Source organism: Manis pentadactyla, chromosome 10, assembly GCF_030020395.1.
Source record: "Manis pentadactyla isolate mManPen7 chromosome 10, mManPen7.hap1, whole genome shotgun sequence".
Taxonomy (NCBI): Eukaryota; Metazoa; Chordata; class Mammalia; order Pholidota; family Manidae; genus Manis; species Manis pentadactyla.
Genome location: NC_080028.1, coordinates 95,321,782 through 95,344,259, shown reverse-complemented (window position 1 = coordinate 95,344,259; position 22,478 = coordinate 95,321,782). Strand labels below are relative to the sequence as shown.

Here is a 22,478-nt window from a genome sequence, read left to right as displayed (position 1 = left end):
AAGCACAGAGTTAGCTTGAATTTGGGGACAGAACAGAGGATAATTAGTTGTCTAGAAGTTGTACTAGCCTAGAAGAAAAAGCACATCCACAGGAATTCTTTTGCAAAGGAATTTGAGTGTTTTCCACATTTGTGTTGAGCATTCAGGGGAAGTCAGGTTTCTGTCAGTCAGAGTTGGGTGGAAAGCCATCAGAGCAGGGCCTGTGGGGTCGGGTGGCCAGGCCCACAGTGAGCCCCGCTCTGCCCCATCTAGGATGCATCCAAGCCCCTGGAGGTGCTGCTGCTGGAGAAGAACCGCTCTCTGCAGTCTGAGAATGCCGCGCTGCGCATCTCCAACAGTGACCTGAGCGGTAGGTTGACGGGGTCTTACGTGCCGTGCGTGGCCCCTTCCAGGGGTCGAGGAAGAGGAAGGGGAACCGTGAGTCTGGGCCGACGCATGGCGGGTGCATCAGCGGTCGATGAGAACCTTGGCTACTGAGTGTTTGGTATCGTCCTCCCCATGCTCTCCTTCTCTCCCTCCTGCTGAAAGAGGGTCAGGGCGAGGCGTGTGGCCGCAGAGCGTCTGCGGAGGTCACTAGAGCCGGTGTTGCAGGAGAGCCCTAGGGACTCGCGGAGGGTGTTGGATTTTCTGAGCTTTCCCAGTTGTGCGGCCTGTCTCCCATGGTGATGCAGGGCTGCTTACAGGGAAGGCCTGGCCTGCCGGGCTCAGCTGAGCTTTTCTTCCTTTGTCAGGTTTTCCTTGGGAACGCACCCCCATCCTTAGTCTTTCTTTGCTCATCCCAAAGTGGTGGCGTCACTGACTGCTTCTGGTTTTGGCAGCTGGTAAACCGTGTAAAGGTGTCTCGGGCTCCGATGATATTTCATTCTTAAAATGTGCGCGCCTTCGATCGAGTGGACTCAGTGCGGTGCATTCGCCTCAGAGCAAGTGGTGGGAGCGGATCCGTTGGTCCTGAAATGTCAGTGTTTGCTGCTCCTCAGGCGGGGCCCTCCCCGTAATAGCTTGAACACTAGTGGCCCGATGAGGGGCCCACAACCTGTTGACTCTTTACTGTGTGTGGTACCGGCTCTTTGTCACTTTTAGAAGTTTGAATCTATGTCAAGGGGACTCTCCAGGCTGCAACGTACAAGAAAGGTGCAAACATGAAATGCATGTTGCTCGTTTCGGGGGCCTCGTTTGGCTAATTTTAAAATTCAATCGAAAAACAAACCAACACACCTCATTGGCCCTTGTAAAATCTGCACTTTTTTTTTCCCTTTTGTGGGGCAAACTTTGCATTTTGGTCTTGGTTTTTTTTCCCTTTTGAATCCCCCATAATGCATTATGTTTGCCCTTCCTTGTAGGGTCAGCCAGGAGAAAAGGGAAAGACCAGCCTGAGAGTCGGCGTCCTGGACCTTTGCCGGCCTCCCCTCCTTCTCAGTTGCCCCGCAACACGGGGGAGCAGGCTTCCAATACTAATGGTACACACCAGTTCTCACCAGCGGGGTTAACTCAAGACTTTTTCAGCTCATCCCTGGCAAGCCCCAGCCTACCCCTGGCTTCTACAGGAAAATTTGCACTAAACTCTCTCCTCCAGCGACAGCTAATGCAGTCCTTCTACTCCAAGGCCATGCAGGAAGCAGGAAGCACAAGCATGATTTTTTCAACAGGTCCATACAGCACAAACTCCATATCTTCCCAAAGTCCATTACAACAAAGCCCAGATGTAAATGGCATGGCCCCATCTCCCAGCCAGTCAGAAAGTGCTGGGAGCGCCTCCGAGGGCGAGGAGATAGACACTGCAGAAATCGCCCGTCAGGTGAAAGAGCAATTGATCAAGCACAACATTGGACAGCGCATTTTTGGACATTATGTCTTGGGACTGTCTCAAGGGTCCGTGAGCGAGATTCTAGCCCGGCCCAAGCCATGGAATAAACTGACCGTCCGCGGCAAGGAGCCATTTCACAAGATGAAGCAGTTCCTGTCAGACGAGCAGAATATCTTGGCTCTTCGCAGCATCCAAGGCAGACAAAGAGGTGAGACTTTCACAGAGTTGCGTGTGTGTGTCTATGTGTGCAATGAACATTTGTGCATCACATCAGGTAAAATTCTTTCAGTTCTACCACTCCCAGGGTTTCAAGGGTTGACTGGCTTGAGCTAATTCAAGCTGTTAGATTTGGGAGTTCTGGCCTCTGAAACCCACTTGGCACCTCACATGTAGTAAACTCAGGATTTCAGTATCGTGTATCGAGTCGGATGGAATTACATTCCATACAACATCCCGACATGTTTAGTGTCCTGGCGTCTGACTGGCCTTGGGTGCTGGCCTCATGTGGGGAGGAGCCCTTGGGTACCATCTGGCCCTAGAGCAGCAGCAGCATCTGAGGTGACTCCACACGCAGTGCTGGCTCCCTGGGGACAGTGTGTCAGCCACACATCCTCCCTTCTGCCCACCGCACAGGAGGGGCAGGGTCCTGGGCCAGCTCTCCCAGTGTTTGCGTTCTACTAGGGGTTTGTTCAGCATAAGGAGCAAAGCACGTCTGCCTTGAGTAAAATACATGAAAGCTTTATTAAAACTTACCTCCTCCCTGACCCCCCCATAAAAAGATAAGCAGTCACATCCCTAATTCAAAGAACTCCCTCCCTCTTTAGCAACAGGGGATCATTCCGCTAAATCAGCAATGATAGAGAGGTAATCTTATCGGACACATTTGAAACAGCCTGAAATTTAGACTCAGACAGAGAAGGGAAACATTTCGAACAGTGTCAGTTTGCACCAAGCTCTTGGCGTGGCAGTGGCGATGTTAGCTGGAATTGACTGTCTTTGGATGATTAATGTGAGCTTTGTTCGGGGGCTGGTGGGCGATTCACTTGGCGGCTGGGCTCCCTCCGTTTGACCCTCGTGGCACTTGTACCATAGGGCCGCTCCTTCGGTCCATCTGATCTCCTTTTGTAGCAGAGCCATGGCCTCTGCGGGCCGGCCAGCCAGGGAAGGGCCTCTCCGAAGTTTCTAGTTAACTCCCAAGGTGCACAGGAAGCCCTGAGCCCTTTCTGTAGTGACAAGCGGCTCAGATTTCATGTCACGCAGCCCATATCGTCAACACCACCATCCCCCTGATTGTTTTGTTCTTACCACACTTGTTTTTCAACAGAGAATCCAGGCCAGAGCCTGAACAGACTATTTCAGGAAGTACCGAAACGAAGAAATGGGTCTGAAGGTATGTTGCAGGCAGGTGTTTTTCTTTGCAGTTAGTAACCTAGGAAGCCGCATGTCCTTAGCTGTGTTTTTGGGTTAAAACTGTGCAGTGTGATTCTGGCCTGGAACCTGATGGAAAAACAGAGCTAGTAAGTATAAAACAAAGCAAGGGTTCAAGGACACCCGCCCCTCCCTCCTGAGCCGCCTGCACCCTACCGAGTGCAGAAGGAGAGAGGGAGGCCCACTAAGAATCAGGCCCCAGGTCCACCCCAAGCCCTGCAGAGTCAAATTACGCCTCAGAAGCAGGAGAGAGAATAGCCATTGTTGCTCTGAGAAAAATCAGGTGACTGAGCCAAATGAGATACTGCTGCTTCCTTGTACTTCCTGTTAACTGTGAAACATGTTAAGGTGCTACGGAGTGGACAATTGCTAATGTGATCGGTTCTCTTACGGGGCCCTGGCAAGCCAACCCCCACTGTACTCCTCGGAGTTGCATCTTTAGTGGGGCTTTGTCCCAGTGGTCTGCTTGTTCTCAAATGGTTTGGGTGTGGCAGTTCATTTTCAGTAAGGTAGTGAAAAATCAAAGCACATAGACAGCTTCCAGAAGGAACAGGGGCCAGTCCCCCAGGCCATAGTGGCTTCAGGGCAGCTGTACATGCAGCTGCTGTGCACAGCATCACCTTCTGGCCAAAGAACTGAATTCTTATCCTTTAGGGATTTCTGCAGGCTTTTCTCCTTGTTCATAAATTTTAAAAAGACAACATGTGATAATAGATTTGAAAATTATCAGTTAAGCCTTCAGCTTCTTCCACCTTGTAGATCCAAATGACTGGTAGTTAATCAGCCTCAACCCTTCAGCCCCCTTTATTTTTCCTTTTTGGGGATACCAGACTTAAATAAACGTGTATAACCTTGAACGTTAGTCCCAAGCCAAAGCAGTTGTCAGAGTTGCTTTTAAATGACTCACAAAAAGCATCGCCTTTCAATCTTTCATCTTTTTTTCTACTGGATTAAATAATTTGCTCACCCCATGGGTGATGTCCTGCTTGGGTAAATGTGAGAGCTTGTCCCACTGGCCGAATGACTTTTAGCACCAGGTAGATTGAGCAGGATGCCCTTCCTGCACGGGGTCATGGTACCTGCCATAAAGTTGCACGCACAGCAGGTACAGGTAAATGGGAAGCCCCGCCTGCCTCCTTACCGTCCCTGGCCTCAGCCCGGGAGCTATTATCAAAATGCCATCTTCATGCAGGGCTGACTTGTCGTGGCAGGAGTGGATCTGATGTCATTGGTGTGGCTTCTCCCTGCAGGTAACATCACCACCCGGATCCGAGCCTCAGAGACCGGGTCCGATGAAGCTATCAAGTCCATCCTGGAACAAGCCAAAAGGGAGCTCCAAGTGCAGAAAACTGGTACGGATGCCCCTCCTTTGACCACTGTCTTCCATACTTAGGACTGTCATGAACGTTCTGGCCAGGAGCAGTGAACCTCTTTTTAAACAATAGAATGTACATTTTCAAGCATTTAGGTGAGTGTAGAGAGGAGCAGATCTACGTGATATATTTTGCTAAGAGCTACCATTATTTTTACCATTTCATTCCTTAGCACTGGCTCAAAAATGTACCCTTGGACTATAATCCCCTTAACTTACCTTAGCAAGTAGTTTTACCAAATTTCTGTTTTGAAACATAGCACAACCTTTTGTTATTTACATACATATTTGACCAAACACTGAAAAATGATGGGTGAAAACTAAACTCTTTAACAGCTGCTCTGTGGGACAACTGTCGCGCAGGAGGCACAGGAAGTGTTCATGGATGGCTGTCCCCCTCTGCAGTCAGTCTGCCCAAGAATTGGCCCACGGCACTCCCTGAGAGCTGCCCTAAGAAGAGAGGCTCCCATGTTCCAGCTTTTCCATGGCTTAGCTTTGATTGAGGGCACACCCTGAAGATTCAGCTCAGACCTGCGGCTGGAAAGGGAACTTGAGCGCCTGAGTTCCTTGTGTTCCACGTGTAGACACCCATACCCGTGAAGCCTCTGCTGCGGGGCCCCTCCCTCGTGAGCCTGGTCCCAGGGCTCTGTCAGGCCTGGCTGCAGGCAGCGAGGACGGGCCACCAGTCATTCCCCTGGTCACTGGTGTTCTCCTGAGGCCACCCTACTCCCACGCAGCTTACTCAGTGGGTGAGCCTGGTGCTCCCTTCTGGGAACCAGGCCTGGACTGGGTGTTTTTACCTACCTTGTCCTGTTCAAAACGAGTCTACACAACAACCCCAAAAGAGAGACTGTGTTATTCTATTATCCCTGATTATCAAACTCAGGCTCTCAGTTAGAATAATGTGCCCAAACTCACTGAAGGGTAGACGCTGGATGGAAACCCTGGTCTTTCAACTCTTGTCCCAGCACCACTCCCCCACAGCCATCTGCCTCCTTCCAGAGACTCCAGAGCAGTAGAACCCTGTCCCCGTGGGATCTCAGCCTGACAGCAGATGGCTCTTTCACTTGGGTGTGGTTCTTGCTCTCAAGGCCAGATTGATGTTTAAGCCAGCCCCTTCTCTGGGTGACTGAACAACCAGAAAGCTTGGCAGGGCACCCCAACAGAGATGGAGATCCCCCCCAACTGAGAAGGGAAAAGCCTACTTCAGGGTGAACTCTGCTGCTCACCTGTCCCCCAGGACACTGGGAGGGGCGTGTGAGTTGGAGAAAAGAGGGTCTTGTGTTAACCTGTAAAGTCAGGTCCTTGAGAGGCCTTAAATGTCACTGTTGTTCAAGGCCTTTTTTGGCATCACTAGAGTAGATGAAGAGCCAGTTCCTAGGACTTCCTTCCCCAAGACACAAGACATGTTGAAGAGCGGGCACCACCTGGGGGGGTGCTATCAGCCCTGTGCTTCTCAGCCAGACCCTCATTCCACAGTCCCCCAGGAGCTGATGAAAAATGCAAATGCTGGTCCAGCTGCACATCTGCTGCTCATATGGTCCAGGGTGGGACCTGGGCATGTGCATTTCCATAAGCCTGGTGGGGATTCTGGTGTGAGCCCCCATGAAGAGCCCTTGACTGAGTCCGCTGCCCACCCTGAGTTTCCAGGAAGAAATCCTGAGGCTGAGCAGGGTCATCATTCTGAGCTCCTCGCCAGGGTCTGCCCACTGCCCCCCACGTCCCCACCCAGAAGGAAAGCGAGTGAACTGAAACATGGCCATGCATTCCTGGGGCTGGTCCCACACCACAACTGTGCACAGAAATTATGTTCCTAAAGTTTGCCAGAACCACTAGAATTTTGGAACATACCACATGAGAATATTGTTTAAAAATCATCAGGGTAAAGCAATCCAGGATGGCGCACCCCTGAGCAGTCACAGTCCCCATTACACCCATGAGCTGCTGTGTAATGGGGCCATGGGTCCCGAACTGGAGTGTTAACTGCTTTATCTCATACAGACATCACGTGAATGTTCCACTGACAGGGGGAGTGTTGAAAAAGGAAAGCAGTGTGGTTCTCCCTGATAACCCACATTTTGGGGTAGGTCAGGTTGTAATCAAGTTAGGAGAAGCATGTTTCCAGCCCAGGGTAGGCCTGCCACTGTTTCACATCTGCGTTTGCTCCATGCAGCTGAGCCAGCCCAGCCTTCCTCTACATCCAGCAGCGGGAACTCGGATGATGCCATCCGCTCCATCCTGCAGCAAGCCCGCCGGGAGATGGAGGCCCAGCAGGCCGCCCTCGACCCTGCCTTAAAACAGACGCCGCTGCCCCAGCCTGACATTGCCATCCTCACCCCCAAGTTACTTTCCACCTCGCCCATGTCCTCGGCGTCCACTTACACCCCTCTGGCCATATCCCTAAAGAAGCCCCCCTCCGCTCCTGATGCCAGCGCCTCCACTCTGCCCACCCCCCAAGCCCTCAAAAAGGAATCCCAGGACACACCCGGGATGGACCTCCAGGGGGCCGCCGATGCTGCGCAAGGGGTCCTAAGGCACGTGAAGGGTGAACTGGGCCGCAGCGGTGTGTGGAAGGACCACTGGTGGAGCGCCGGCCCGCCAGAGAGAAAGGCCACCGGCCCCACCGAAGGAGCCAAGGCCGAAGAGGCCAGCAGCACGAAGGAGAGAGGCAGCAGCGGCCAGGCGCGGGCCGAGCGCAGCCAGCTCCAAGCACCCTCCGCACCAGAGTGCTGGAAAGAGTGGCCCAGTGCTGAGTCACCGTACTCCCAGAGCTCAGAGCTGAGCCTGACCGGAGCCAGCCGCAGTGACACACCCCAGAACAGCCCCCTGCCCTCCTCCCCGATTGCGCCCATGTCAAAGCCCACCAAGCCCTCAGTCCCACCGCTGACCCCTGAGCAGTATGAGATCTACATGTACCAGGAGGTGGACACCATTGAGCTCACCCGGCAGGTGAAAGAGAAGCTGGCCAAGAATGGTATCTGCCAAAGGATCTTTGGGGAGAAGGTAAGGGATTCAATTTGGTACCTGGTTTTTCCCTCCTCTTCACTGCTCAGCATTAAGTGTCTCTTTGGAGGATGTGGCTGTTACCCATGTAATTATCCAGCAAGCACAATGGACCATCCACTGCCAAATTCCAGAGGCTGGCCAGTGAATGTTCCATTTGCTGTGCCCCCATTGGGGGCCAGATTCCAGGCCAGGCCCTGTCACCCACTGCCTCCTTTGTACCTCACAGTTACACTCTGAGGGGGGTTATAGAGTCATCATTTGACAGACAAGGAAACTAAGGCTCAGGGGAGCTAACTGCATGCCCCAAGCTGACAGGTGACTGAATTCGAGTCCTGCTTTCCTGCCAGATGCAGCCCAGAGGCACCTCTGCAGGCTGTTCTGACCAAAAGAGATCTGGCCTGGTCATACAGAACGATGACCAGCATGCGGAGAACCAAAGGCATGTGGCAGGAGAAGCCATGCAAGACATAACTGTACCCTTCTCATAGTATAGAAGGCACTTGGGCATCACCTAGACAGACTGACAACGCGACTTGCCCGGGAATATACAGCTAGAGGCGGCACAGGGCCGGGGCCTGATCCCAAAAGCCCATTCTTCCCTGGCTCATGAAAGTACAATGGTTAGTGAATGAGCTCCCAGACCCTTTCTGTTCCTGGAACTTACTGATAACTGGGATTTACTAGGCGTATAAAATTATACCCCAGGATCGTTTTAGATTAAGTAATGAATTGCTGAGCATGATGAGAAGAACTCCACTCCCCTGAAAAGCAGACTCCCTGAGGAGCACATGGCTGGGTCGGCAGTGACCTCTGAGGGGCCTCCCATGGAGCCCCCCCTACAGCCCCACACTGTCTGGCCTTCATTTCAGTGTTTGCAGTGTCCTGTGTTATGAATCCTTACGATACCTGATTGTTATCTCTTTGTCCTGATTTTGCAAAAGGTGATAGGGTGAATAGAAATGAGGATGAGAATTTAAAGTCCCTTGAAATTTCTAGTTCAGTGTTGTAAAAATATCATTTGAGAACATTTAAATAGACATTTGTGCTCATGCCTTAAATATAGCAGAGACTTAATAGCGTTGAACTGGTTTGGCCCATGAACGCAGTTTATTCTGGAACTTGAGAACTTTTCAAAAGAGTGATCGGATGCAGCCCCTAAATATCTCTGGGCTGCATCTGTGTCCTGTGGGGGGTGTTTGTGCCCATACATATTTATGGCCATATGTGAGCGTAAGAACACTGGGCATGTACTGCAACTTGTCGATCTTCTGCAGTGAGTTCCCTGCCCCAGCTGGCTCTCCCATGGCCACCAGCTCACCTCTAGGCCCATACCATGGAGCAGGATGTGATCAGAAAAAGCAAATCTCTCTAAATGCCAGCCTGGCCCAGCTCCAGCAAAGGAGGCTGGCTTCCCTCATCCTGCCAGCTTCCGCTGCTCCTGCCTCTAAACGGGGTCCTTGGCCCCAGCACCTCAGCCTTTCCTGGTGCCACCAGAGCAAGAGCAAGATGGTGTCAGTGCTTCTTCCTCCAGCTGTCAGGACGACAACCCTACGGTCTTGGCAGGGTCGAGACCCTGGGACAAGAGCCCTCCCCTCCCTGTCCCAGCCTGCCTCTCCATGGGAACAGAGAGCTGTGACTAACCATGGCTCCTGGTGCCACGGTGTCAGCCTGCCAGTGACCTTGAGAAGTTTATTCCTCGACCTGCCCCTCTCCATCGCTGTCCACCAGGACAGTTCTGTGCACAGCCCCAGAAATGCTCCCTGTGTGCCCTCTGTCTCCGCCACACCTCCACACAGCTGTGTGCACATCAGTAAAGCATTTTGCAGCCTCCTGCTAACCCCTGGGCCTGATGTCTTGTCTTTGGTTGCCACTCCAGGTGCTGGGCCTGTCCCAGGGCAGCGTCAGTGACATGCTATCCAGGCCAAAGCCATGGAGCAAGCTGACCCAGAAAGGCCGCGAACCCTTCATTCGGATGCAGCTCTGGCTGAACGGCGAGCTGGGCCAGGGCGTCCTGCCCGTCCAAGGTCAGCAGCAAGGGCCAGGTAAGGGCAGCCTCACCCAGAGTAACTGTGGGGAGGGCAGAGGGAGAGTCCATTCAGGGAGGCTGCTGGCCACATGCTCAGCTGTTGGCTGGCACTTGGAGGCAGAGAACCACCCCCCTTCCTCCACAGTCTATTGCCATGGGACTGACTTCAGTTTTTAGGAAAGAGAAGATTGTGCCTAGCTAATCTCACAAGCAGCAAAAAATGAGTTACCAATTAAGAAAATGCTGTTTATACATAAATATAGGTAAAAGTCAAGTAGCTAAATCAGGGACTCAGAAAATCAGCCAAGGGCACAGAAGTGACAGCTATCACGGGTAATGGCTTCCAACAGGGAGCCCTCGCTTTTGACCAGCTTTCTACCTGCCTGCATGGACTCCCTCCCAGTAAGGAAGGGAGCCCACCTTGGGCCTCTGTGGCCCACATGCTGTGCCCCCTCTGCTGTGCTCAGTGCTTTAGGAAGCTTTAAACCCTTAGTTTGTTTCCTAATTTAATTGTCCCCTTTCTCTTGTCTAGTCCTCCATTCTGTGACGTCACTACAGGACCCAGTGCAGCAGGGCTGTGTGAGTTCAGGTAACAAGCCGGTTTCTGTGCTTTTGCATGAATGCTTCCCTCCCTCTTCTGTTTCCTATCCTCTGGGCTATAGCTTTCTGGATCCAGTGAGCTGCAAATACTATATCCTGTTGGCAGACTGGATTCCTCAGGGCCGGTGTCTAATGGAGGAGGAAGTGGTGGCGGCTGAGAGCAGAGCTCTTGCTGCATTTTCTTGCTCATCACTACCTTCTTCTGTCTGTCAGCTTCTAGGTGTAAGGCCCTGGGCTAGGGCTGGGGTCCAAGTCAGAGACAGTCTGGGCTCAGGGGGCTCCCATCCTAGTAGGAGGGAACAGGCTCAGGCCCATGTACCTCCCAGCAGGGTCATGTAGGGAGAAACTGAATCCATCTGGAAGACCTTGGGGCCACCTTCAAGCAAGAAGGGATGGGGATGAAGGAAATGGAAGTAGGTGGGATCATGTGAAGGAAATGGCAGAGAGGCCCCTGGAAGCAATTCAGGGGTGACTGGATATGGAGCCAGTGACACTCAGCAGAGTGGGATCTAGTTGGAGATCCAGCCTGGAAACAGGTGGCAGAGGGCCTGCAATGCAAGCTGGGACTTGGCTGCTTCCTGTTGGCATCTGAAACCCCAAGGTCTTGGAGGCCAAGTTTCTGCCATGCGGACTCCTTGCCATGGCCCCTGGGTGCAGCCGCTCAGGCCGACCTGCATGCCCAGGCTCCTGGGCTCCTTCCGGGTCCTGCCCGGGCAGAGCCTTCCCACCCAGCTTTCAGGAGCAGCCAGAGTCTTGAGCTGTTCCTCTTTTTCTCTTCCTTATTTTTCTAAACATGTTGATTAGTCTCCATATCCCATTGATTCATTGAAAATACAAATAAGCTAAGCCAAGAGCACGAAGCCCGCCAGCCTGCTGAGGTTTTACGAGGGAAAGCGTGTTGTGAGTGAGCAGAGCAGCTGGGCAGCTGCAGCACAGATGTAGCCAGACAGTTCCCTCTTGAGTGTTTCTGAGTTTCAGGTGTTCTGATTTGATTTTAACCAAATGTCAGGGTGGAAGGCTGTATCCTACCCAGTCCGTTGGTTTTCTTGGCTGGACATCTAAGCAGAGTGGGTGTCCACCTGAAGCAGGATCAGTGTACTTCCTCACTCCATTTCTGGGTTGGCCAGTATAATTAGCAGGTACCAGAAAACTTAGCCCACCCTGGCTCCCATTCAAAATACATTAGGGAAAATCATGAACATAGTTGTTCATGCTAGAGTTTTACATATGTTTGCATGGAAAATTAGCCTTGCTTCTTGCTCTAATGGAAAGTTGGCCTCCCCTTAAACTCTCCAAGAGGATTTGCTGCCCTGTCAGAGTCAAGACTAAACTTGGCAGAATGTGACGAATGTTTATTAGATCAAAACCCCTTGCTCCTAAATAAAACAGGAACTCTCCTGCAATTCCAGGTTGGTTATGATCGATGCCAGAAACCTCTGTGTCCAAACTAATCCTTGCAGGATGGCTTTTTCCTTTTTACTGTATAGCAGGTAATCGCTGCCATGCTGAAACATTTGTACGATAGTCACATTTCCAACCTCAGAAAAATACACAGGGCTGCTAAGAGGAATGTAAATGATATTTTTAAGATATCGAATTACTTTATAAAATAAAGTGATGTAAAACTCTTGGGGAGCCAGCAGATTGAAGGAAGGAGGAGGAGGCAATGAGCCCCTGGATAAAAGTGAGCACTAAAAAACTTTCCGGTGGTTTCTGTGAAGAGATAGTGGGCAAGCCTCTGCCTGTATCATCTCCGCAAGACCGGAGGTGGACTGCAGATCAGTCACCCAAAGTGCCTGTAGTTAGTCAGCAGTAGAGAAGCTCGGTAGAAACAGTAATTATGGTGATTGTGGAGAAAAACAGGAAAATACTTCTCATATTCTAGGAAAATGTAAATTTTTTAGTATCATAATAGAAGCTAAGCAAAACTGTTTCTCTGGGTCAGGAAGGACAGAAAGTTCTTGTCAAAACGCAAAGAAGGTTCCCGTACAATGGCAGAATTGTGGGTAGTGGTTTTCCTTTCTGAAGTTTCTTTACTATCAGTGTTGTCCTTTCAAGAATGTTTCTAAAAATTAAGGTAGCTGTGCTTTTCAGCATGTGGCATTTAGATTCAAAAGAGAATTATTTTATACAGATGAGTGTTGGTAAATCATTGGGATGAGTGACTTCAGGAGACTCCAGAATCTTAACTTGACAGACTAAATAAATCAGTGTCTCTGAGAAGGCAGTCAGCATTGCTCCTCCAAAGGCAGCGGGGGTGAAGCCTCTGGTCCTGGACTTCCCCCAGGATTCTGGTCCCCTGTTCTCACCGCGGCTACTGCAGAATCCTTCCAAGAGGCCCCCAGGTCCAGAGAGATGAGGCTCTGTCCTTGGTGTTGGCTCCTTGAGGCCTAGGCGAGGCAGCTCAGCATAGCAGAACAAGATGGCTGCAGGAAGGTAATATTAAACCTGGGTTGGTTTGTTCCTGGCTATTGATGAGAGATGCTCAGTGACCGACAGTCCAGGCTGCCCAATTGGCCTGATGGTTGGTTTAGCCTCCCAGGTGTGGAAGGACTTTGCAGCCCTTCGGTAAGAACTAGTCTTGTAGCGGAGATGGTATGGATGGGCCTAAGGCACCGCTTTGTACTTAGTTACCATGGCAACACGGTGCCCCAGGAGTGGGGTGGCCCTGCGCATCAGAACAGCAGGCTGCTGACACACGAATCTGTTCTCCTCGCTGAAGAATTCTCTGTCTCTTTCTGCCCAGCTCTGTGGCCCCTGAGTGTCTCCATTTTTCTTAACAACTTGTATATCAAACTTCTGATCAGCTTTACCGTAAGGAGAGAAACTGAAGTCTCAATTACATCATCATTTTTCCCTCTTGATGGAAATAACCATTTCTGTATGTTCCTTTGATGATCTGAGCCTTAGGGTGATGGCCTTGGGCATCCAGGAAACTCAGTGCCCTTTCCAGCTAGTGCCCTGCACCTTGTCTTGGAAGCTGCTGGAACCTGTTGAAAAGTAGGGAGAGCAGAGAGCTCTGTGCCAACCATATGGGTGAATTTTAAAAAGGGTTTTCGAAGGACAGAACTTCAGATCGAGTACTTGTTAGTACAGTTCCTGGAAGGCTCATCTACAAATGTTGCATTGGCTTCTCTCAAAGTTTCCAGTGTCTTGGGAAGTGGGGCTGGTTGTTAGGTCCAGGGCCATCTTTGGTGGAATATGGCAAATCCATTTGAAGATAGGGCTGCAAGGAGTCCCTTGGGGATCAGTTCTTTGAGTCTCCCGTTTGTCTTCATCCCAGGTATCATCCATCAGCTGACCTCACACAGCTTAGCAATAGCAGTGCTCAGGGAACACAAAGGACACACCTGCTGAAGGAGGGGGGCCAAGTAGGGTTGTTTGCTTTGAGGCCTATGTTTACTGTGTTTCAGTTAGCAGGTTTTTTTTAAGGGAAGAAAACCTTGAGATACAATGAAGTGTGTGTGTGTGTGTGTGTGTGTGTGTGTGTGTGTGTGTGTGTGTGTGTGTGTGTGTGTGTGTGTGTGTGTGTGTGTGTGTGTGTGTGTGTGTCTGTGTGTGTGCGTGTCTGTGTGTGTGTGTGTGTGTGTCTGTGTGTGTGTGTGTCTGTGTCTGTGTGTGTGTGTCTGTGTGTGTGTGTGTGTGTGTGTCTGTGTGTGTGTGAGCTAGTAAACCATTGGGTTTTTTTTTCTTTTTCATTCCTTAAAGCTCATTTGTGATTAATCTTTTTGCCCCAAGGGAAGGAAGAAAATAAGAGACAGCTCTACAAGGAAAGAAAAAAAGGAAGGAACACATATTCGTGGATAGGATGTTAGTCACTCCATCACGGAGAACTGATAGTCACCCAACACTGTTGGCTCTGTGACTTTCTAATATGGGAACATTTCACTACTTTGGCCAACAAGCTTCCACCCCAGCTTTGGATGGATTATTGTGCTAAGCAAAAAGATGGCCCAGTCTCCTCGGATTAATCATAAAATATCCAGTTTTTTCCCTGGGCATCAGTCAGGAACTGTGGGTTCCAAGTCTTCTCCACCCGTGGGGAATTCCGTGGCTCCATGTCGCTGTTCTCATCAGACAGATATCACTTGCGTCTTGAGAAGACAGCTGCTGCAATCCCTCTACCATGGGTGGTCTCACGGGTCCCCTCCCATACGTGATGACCACAGGGTTGTATTGTGAGCCAGGAGAACCCTGTGGCTACTGCCCCTGGTGAGGCACTGGCCAGTGTGCCTTTCTGATGCTTGGTGCCCATGAGATGACCAGAAAAATAAGTCTAGGTTTTAGGGCTTCAGACTCACAACAGGATTCTGATACAGCTTCCTTTGATAAGCCATCAATTCCTCAATCTTAATGACTAAGTCAGGGTGGGGCATTTGGATAGGCCGTTAATAGGAAAAGGAGGGGCTAGTGCACCCCCAGAAAATTTCATGGCACTGTCTAAAGCAGGCAAAACTCTTCATTCAATGCTTTAGACTAGATTTGATTTAATTTTTTTTTATCTTTAATCAAAATAAATCAGTGAAATAGTTCTCTCCAAAAACAATTATTCTAACCTTTATTTTGAATAGCTGAAAAGATTTGTATATAACTGATTTACACAGTGCTGTAAACACCAGATGAAAAACAAAGGAGAATTCTGGAAAGCCATGTGTGAACCAGAAAGTGCCCCTCCCTGCACAAGTGGCCACTGCTCACCATTTGACCTGGGTCTCAGCCTTCTGCACCCATTCATCATCTGAGAATATGGTAATACAGAAAACTAAGGGCCCCATTCATGTCTTTCTTAGTTGCAATGTGCATTAAGACATTTTTATTATACTAAGAATGCCCTAACAAAGGAATTCCTCTCTAACGTCAGAAAAAACAGGTTTCTAGATGCAACACACCTATCTTCCCTTTGTCATCTGGTTATTTGGGTGCAGGCCTGCAGGGAGGCCCCCTGGTGCTGAGGGTAACCGCAGGAGGGCCTGGGCCATGCAGGGCAAAGGGGTCAGGGAATAGAACATTCCAGGTGGAGAGCTCTGTGGTACAGAGGTTCACTGATGGGAAGAACGTGGCTTGACCACGGAGCGGGCAGGTGAGGGGCTGGGCAAGTGTATCCTCTGGTGTATGGAGCCACGAGCACTGCCTTGGACACCGAGGTGGCATCAGCAGCTGCTGAGTATGGTCCGGGGAAGCAGCAGTTTGAGGAGAGATTGTCTTGGGCCACAGTATGTGGCGATGTGGTTGATATGAGTCAGTGGGCTCTGACCACTGAAGCTCAAAGGTCCTCGGCCCCTTGTGGGAAAGGACCTTGTTCAAAGGGAAGGACGCGGCGGCTGCCACTCGGGAGCAATGTGTGTCTGGAGCCAGGCTGGGGGCCTGGGGCTCTCCGCTGAGGCAAGGACTGGGGGACATTCCCCCCAGGCTCGCAGAGGTTTCCTCCTCGCCTGGGGTGCAGTGCAGGGTCTTGCCCTGCCAAGCTCAGGGTGTCTCTCCATGCCTGCAAAGATGGGCTAGAAAACTGCGAATCTACTTCCAATTAACGCTTTCAAAAAATTTCAACCTCATCTTGACATGAGGGCCAGCATGTTCAAGAGCAGCCTCAGGGGAGGGCAGCCCTCTCATGGCCTGCTAGCTGCAGGAAAGGAAGATGCGTTTCTCATGGGCACCCTTGAAATGTGGTTGTCAGGTTTGTGTCCGAGTATCACCTGTGTGCCTGGCCCCGCCTGCCCTCCCCCAGAGCCACACTGTTGGGCCGCTCAGGCATGCCGGAGCCAGCCCACTCCACGCTGCGACTCAGAGCATCACAGCCCCCAGGCGAGGCTGCTTCGGCAGACATCAGTCCCCGTACTTGCAGCAGTAGGTCTCAGTTCCTGAGGGGGATCTGTCACCACGCCTCCCAAAAAGGAGAGGGCAGCATTAGAGTCACCCAGAATAAGAGATTTATTTGACTTTTTAAAAAATAATTTGTGAGGTTTGTTTTGAATAAGTGCACCCTAGTTACAAAACACAAAATTTTAAAGGGCTCACACCCTTTTTAAAAAGTAAGTTGCCCATGCTCCCTCATCCCCCAGCTGTCCAGCTGCCCTCCCCAGAGGTGACCCTGCTCCTGGCCTCCTGCTGGTAGTCCATGCCCCCAGGTACTCGCTCCACAGAGAAGGGCCTTAGGACCAGGCACCGCGCCTTGCTTTGCTCACTGCCCTTTACATCGTGGAGACTCTCCTGAGCCAGTATGTAAAGAATTCCCTCCTCTTTTTACAGCTTTAGGGATTTCCTACACCTGGATAGACCATATTTTATTTAACCAGCCGCTAGTGAGAGAGATTTAAATTGATTTTAACAGTAAAACATTAAATTAGCCTGCCATGGCAAGACTTGAGCACATGTGAGCTACAGTATGACGTGGTTGCCTCAGAGCCAACTGCCCAGGGCTCGTCTTACCTCTGCCACAGAGTGACTGTGTGGCCTTGGGCAACTGACTTGACCTCTCTGTGTCTGTTTCTTCTATTAAATGGGAAAAATAAAGTATCACCTAGGCTGGTGGGAGGTTTAAATGACTTTGTGGAGGAAACTCATATAAACCTCCAGGGCAGCAGCTGGCACAGAGGAAGCGCTATTTGAATGTCTTCTTTTCCACCGTTGCCACTATAAACCACTCCCACTACGTGTCATTTCCGGCCGTGGGCATGGATAGCTGCAGAATAATAATGTGCACTCAGTCCTTGGGTGGAGACTGTCAAGTGCACACGTTGCTGGGTGGGGCCAGACCAACAGTCTGCTTGCAGGATGACCCACCTGCAGCTCTCCAGACTCTTGGCTCCTCTGAAATGCCACCCATCTTTGGAAGTTGCCTGTCCATCCACCATTACTTAAAGTCAACCTAAAATCTTGAGCTTGGAGAGGAAGGCTACAGGTCTTCGCTGAGGCCATTTGGGGCAAACTAGTGTAGAAGCAGGCTGTCTTGTCTGCATACAGTGTGACAGTGGGCACAGGAGAGTGGCAACACCATCTCTCTCAAGTTTTCTTGGTGGCTTTGCCCGTGCCCCCTATGCTGGCATGCCCGATCTCCCCTTTTGGAGAAGACTCCAGCAGGCCCTAGTCACAGGCCTCTGGACACATCTCCTTTCTCTCTCCTTCAGACTTTCTTTGGAAAACAGAATTTACAGTACATTGGACATTCAGTACAAGTGGCAAAAGTAGGTCATAGGAGTAAATGAGGACTTTGGTTTTCATGGTTTGGTTCTAGGGAAGGATGAAGAAACTGAAAAGCCTAAAAATCCTCAGATCATCTTTTAAAAATGGTAGGAATAAAATGAGAAGACTTGAGTATTTGCATCTTTTATGTGCCACACACAGTGCTAAACCTTGAATCCTTAGTAAAGTGGAAATGATTTCCCCCATCTTATGGACTGAGATAGCCAAGGCTGTGAGAGGAGAGCAACTCACCCCCAGTCAGGAAGTAGGAGGAAGTAAGGCCACGGGTCCTGAGACCAGTGGCCTTGGTGCCATGCTGGTGTCCACAGGATGCCTGGGTCCAGGTGAGCTGGCCGTCAGCCCAACAGTGAGTGAAGGGTTGGTCCCTAGAACTACACTCAGAGGTCAAGGCCACAGTTCAGAACAAAGAACAAAACTGGGTTCAAATGATAACTGGCCAAAAATCAAAAACAAGATCCAAGACAAAAGAAAAAATCCATAGAAAATTACATATTTCAGCTACCCTGGGATGCATCCCTTGTGTTTTAGCCAGGGAGCTGGGCAAGAGAGAGAGAGAGAGCAGACCCAGTGCCAAGTCTGTGCAGAGTCAGACCCCAGTTTATGAAGTTTGGAGGCAGGTCCATGCTACTTCCAAACCCTTCAGTCTAAATCAAGGAAAATACACACGGTGGCCTGGGGTCCTTTCCCTTGCTAAAGGACAACCCAGCCTTTCGGCTGTCATGCCTTCTCCCTGCCAGTGGCCCTAAGCCAGCCCAGGACCCCGGCCCCAGCCCCATGGGGACTGGCCATTGGGCCACACTTAGGCTCCCTGTGAGGAGGGAATCCTAGACAGATGGAGAAGCCAGGGGACTCACCACCAGCTTTGTCTAGATTTCATGTTTTATTCTTTCGTTTGGAACTAGAACCCTAAGTGCAGCCTGAGTCTGAACTGGCAGGTGTTGGGTTTGTCCTTTACAAGAGGGCTGAAATTAGTCTGTCATTTGGCACCAAAATAAGCAGCCAAACTGCCTTTGTACCAACTTTGCAGTGAGGAGGGACTGACATGCAGCATTCTGCTTGCTAAGGAAACTTTCTCAGAAGCCAGAGTGGCACCTCCGAAGCCAAGAGGCCAAAGAGAGGACACGGAGTCCAGAAGGACGTGCTGCCTCCTGGCCAGACCCTCTTGTGCCTGAGTTATGGCCAGTTTTGCTGTACATGGTTTAAGTATCTCCTGAAGTGGGAAGAGAGAATCAATACTGCATGGAAATAGCACTCAGAGCAGCAGCAACTATTTGGACTGGGAGGAAAATCTGTCCTGAGTGCCTGGAGCTGGGTTAGCAGAGGGGCTCCCCGGGGGCAGCAGAAAGATGTTATAATCAATTACCACATCATAACACTGATGTATGATAATTACTGAGTGTTTCTCCTGAGATAGTGCAGCATTTGGCGGGGATACAGTTCTTTCATGGTCCACTGCCTGATTAATATGCAAATAATAGGCTGATTGCATGATGAACGCAGAAAATGAGTTCGCTGATAACGTGAGCACTGAAGCGGGAAGATGATAAATTACTTTCACTGACTGTCCTACATTAAGTACCCTTTCTCAACAGTTTCATCACAAATTAAGTAAAGCAGTATGGAGAGATTAGGAGGATGTGTAAAATAACGTACCTTAATGGCTTTTCTAATACCGTCGTATACAACGGAAACATCACTTGGTTCTACTCCACACGGCCCAGTGCCCTTGTAGGGCCAGATCACTTCTCTCACCTGCACATTGTCAGAAAGGCAGCCAGCAGCCCACCACCCCAGCATGCTCAATGCCGCGGTCAGCCATAGAACATTCCAACACAGCCCAGACGTCACTACCTGCACACTGGGCTGCCTGGCAGTGTCACTGAGAGGGGACAGGCTGCTCTTGGAACAGACACTCAAGCCTCTTGCAGATGGACACCTCACAGCCTGCTGTCCGCCTTGTGCTTGGGGGAAAGGAGAGTTTCTAAGCGGCAGGCCTACCAGGCTCAGAAATAAAGCGATACTCAGAAACCACCTCTTAGCATCTCCACCTCTTAGAAACCTGGGAGAATTAATTCCTATCAAAATGGCAGTGGGAGCTGCCTGCCAGAGTATGACTGACTCTTGGTAAAGGAGGGGCAGTTTTGCCCAAAGCCAGAAATGCACCCTGGAGAAAAAGCTAGGACACAGGCACGAATGCCAGCGCACGCACACACCCGCTCCCACAGTGATTAATCTTTGATTACAGCAAAGCAATTTAACTAGAGGGTTTGTTTTTTCCCATCTCAGTAATATATATTTAGACTGTTTGTATGACATACATTTTCTCTTAATGCACAGGGACGCATTGATAAGTGTTCATACACACAGCTGGTTTGGTAATAAGGTTATTGAAGGTAATTTGAAAGCATTATTTCTAAATCAGTATGGATCTGTAGAAGAGCTGGAAATGGGCTGAGCAGTGTGCTCCTGAAGCCAGGCCAACTGCGTCGCCCAGCATTGTTGCCAGGCTCTGAATTCACTACAAAAGATGAATTGTAATTTAAGGAGGGTTTTCCATTTTGAATTAAATTAATTTGGAGTTGCCAAACTCTGCTTTTGACATGCATATTTCCTTAAGAGCCCATAAAAGATAAACAATGATCTTTGAGAGATAATTACGCCCCAAATCTGCTGCAGTGCTCACCCCATAGGTGAGCGCTGGCTCAGCTCAGGCCTGGCCAGGGCCACAGGACCATGTCACCTGGCCCTGGGCCGCTTCCCCTACATGCATCTCAAGTCAGCTCGGGGTTGCTCAGATCCAATGTGCTTTCCCAACCTGGAATGCAAAGAGGAGAGAGAAAATCAATTGCAAGGGTGAGGAGAGGGGAGCCCCGAGTTGCACAAGACAGTGTTTGAAGGGAGGAGCTGAGTCTGTATATCTGAGTGACATCCAAGCAGTGGGCACAGAGGCAAGCGTCTCCTCCACCCCCGTGTGCCAGCAGACCTGCCCCCTTTGGTAAAATGCACCCAAAATGGACCTCAGCCTTGTCTGCAGAACTGTTCCCCTCTGGCATTCCTTGTCTTGGTGGCCAGTGTCCCTGTCCCCACAGTCACCTAGGCTAAACACAGTTTGTATATTCAGATTTTTCTCCTTTCTCTTCCTGCAGCCCTCAGCCCAGAGCCCCAGATCATTCTTTATCTGCACCACAGCCATCTTTTGGATTGCACATCAGCAGGGAGCATCCTGCCTCAGCCCCTTCCCTCAGGCTGAAGTCCCTCCTCCCTAGTGTGTAAGCAGCCCCCCAACTCTTCCTCACTCCCTGCCATCCTCGCTCAGCATTGGTGCTCCCCAGCTGTAGTTCCCACCGCCCCTCTGTGCCCTCATGTCCTCATCTCAGGGTCTTGGTGACAGTGCCTGCTTGATGAGGTCTGCCTGGTGTTCAGACGGTTCCCTTATTTTATGAAAGGCCCTCTTTTCAAGAAGTGGCTTAGAAGTCAAGTTTGAGGGAATAAACAATAAATGGCACAAGTTCAATAACAACCTGACTTTATTTTTTAAGTTTTCTCTGTTAATATATAAAGTATGTTGACTTTCGTGTCACTATGACTTCCTTCGGCAGACTTCAAAAACTGTGTTTTACTTCAGTCCTGGCAGGGGCTGGGATGTGTGTGAGAGAGAAATCATTGATCTTCTGCTTTATAGAAGAAACCAGAGCCAAGAGAGGTGGCATCTACCCTTCCTGGGGCAGCAGATGCTCCTTGAGGTCTTCTGGCCACCCCATGCCCTTCTCCACCCCTGCCCCCAGCTTTTTCAGGTTACTCCTGTCTGCTGTTGAAAACGGTGACTTGGTGGGTCTGCTGAGATTTCCAGTGATTTAAGGCAATGCCCAGGCTGGCTGAGGCCCAAGGAGTATTGCCAACCCAAGGAGGGCAGGGAGGCCTGGGTAGGGGAGGACTGGACGCTGATGCTTGATTTGGAAATGAACCTGCCTTGGGCAGGGAGACCTGCCCAGCACCTTTGGGAATGGGACCTGGGGTGTGAGATTGCTCCCCTTATTCCCCACTGGTGTGAGGCCCAGGCCCTGGAAAAGGAGGCAGTGTGGCCACTTGGGGCATTTCTGATACACCTGAGTATGTTGTAGATTACTTCTGTGTCTCGGCAGGACATGTTCGGCAGCATGGCAGTTGCGGGTATTGAATGTGTCTTGGCATCTATTAAAGTATCCATGTATTTTGTTTCAGGCCCCTTCTAATCTGTCAAAATACCACTCATAATCAAAAGCAAAAACTCCTCTGTTTTCATAGTGGCTGTGTCTAGTGGAGATAACGTGACTGGAGAAATAGAATGGTGGTCCTAAAGGGGCCCTGAGCATCTGTTGGACTCAGAGGCAGGGTTTGGGACCTGAGGAGCCTGTCAGCACTGCCAGTGCCCTGGAGGAAAGGGCTGGTGTTCAGTGATGTCGTGGGGAGGGTCTCACATTACTGAGTGAGACAGGCCTGGCTGATTTATGACAAATCAAGGAGAGCAGTTGGTACTGCCGCTCACCTTTGATGCACAGAAGCTGGGCCAGAAGCCCTTAGGCCGTGGGTTTCCTCAGAGACAAACCATGTGAGCAAGCGAGCAAGACCCCATGTGTAAGCTCAGGTGCAGTTTCTCCACCACAATCTCTGTATCTGAACTCAGCTGGAAAGTGTTCCAAACCCAGTGGTCACCCTGTTGTAGCATTTGAAGTTGTCATCGCTGTCAGCTGGAAAGGCCCTCAAGCTGGGCAGGGTCCTACCAAGCCATCAGGGCTCCCACCAGACCAAGGATACCAGCACCAGGCACTCCAGAACCTTCCGCACGTCCTTGCACCACTTTGCAGCCAAAGCGGCCAAGGCCCCTTCCCCACCACCAGCTCTATCTCCCACCCCCTGCCTCTCCCCTGGGCCCCTTTTCCCTTTGACTTCCTCCCTCATTCACATTGACACAGGCGAGGCTGTGACCATGCTTCCCACCTCTCCCCACCACTGACTCTGTCCCACATCCCTCCCCCCACCTTACCCCACTCCTCTCCCATCTT

General features: G+C 50.6%; 1 protein-coding gene across 17 annotated transcripts in view; it reads left to right on the top strand.

Moving 5' to 3' along the window:
* CUX1 (cut like homeobox 1) overlaps window positions 1-22,478 on the top strand; it is a 378,856-nt gene that overhangs the window by 309,712 nt on the left and 46,666 nt on the right. For 6 of the 17 annotated variants that reach the window (XM_057487282.1, XM_057487281.1, XM_036904513.2 and 3 more), the window contains exons 14-20: window positions 253-349; window positions 1,341-2,012; window positions 3,129-3,194; window positions 4,483-4,584; window positions 6,778-7,607; window positions 9,487-9,652; window positions 10,169-10,225. In XM_057487282.1, coding sequence (XP_057343265.1) covers window positions 253-349; window positions 1,341-2,012; window positions 3,129-3,194; window positions 4,483-4,584; window positions 6,778-7,607; window positions 9,487-9,652; window positions 10,169-10,225 — 1,990 coding nt within the window. The remainder of the gene's footprint in view (window positions 1-252; window positions 350-1,340; window positions 2,013-3,128; window positions 3,195-4,482; window positions 4,585-6,777; window positions 7,608-9,486; window positions 9,653-10,168; window positions 10,226-22,478) is intronic. The other 11 variants (XM_036904518.2, XM_036904517.2, XM_036904516.2 and 8 more) reach the window with 5 other exon arrangements.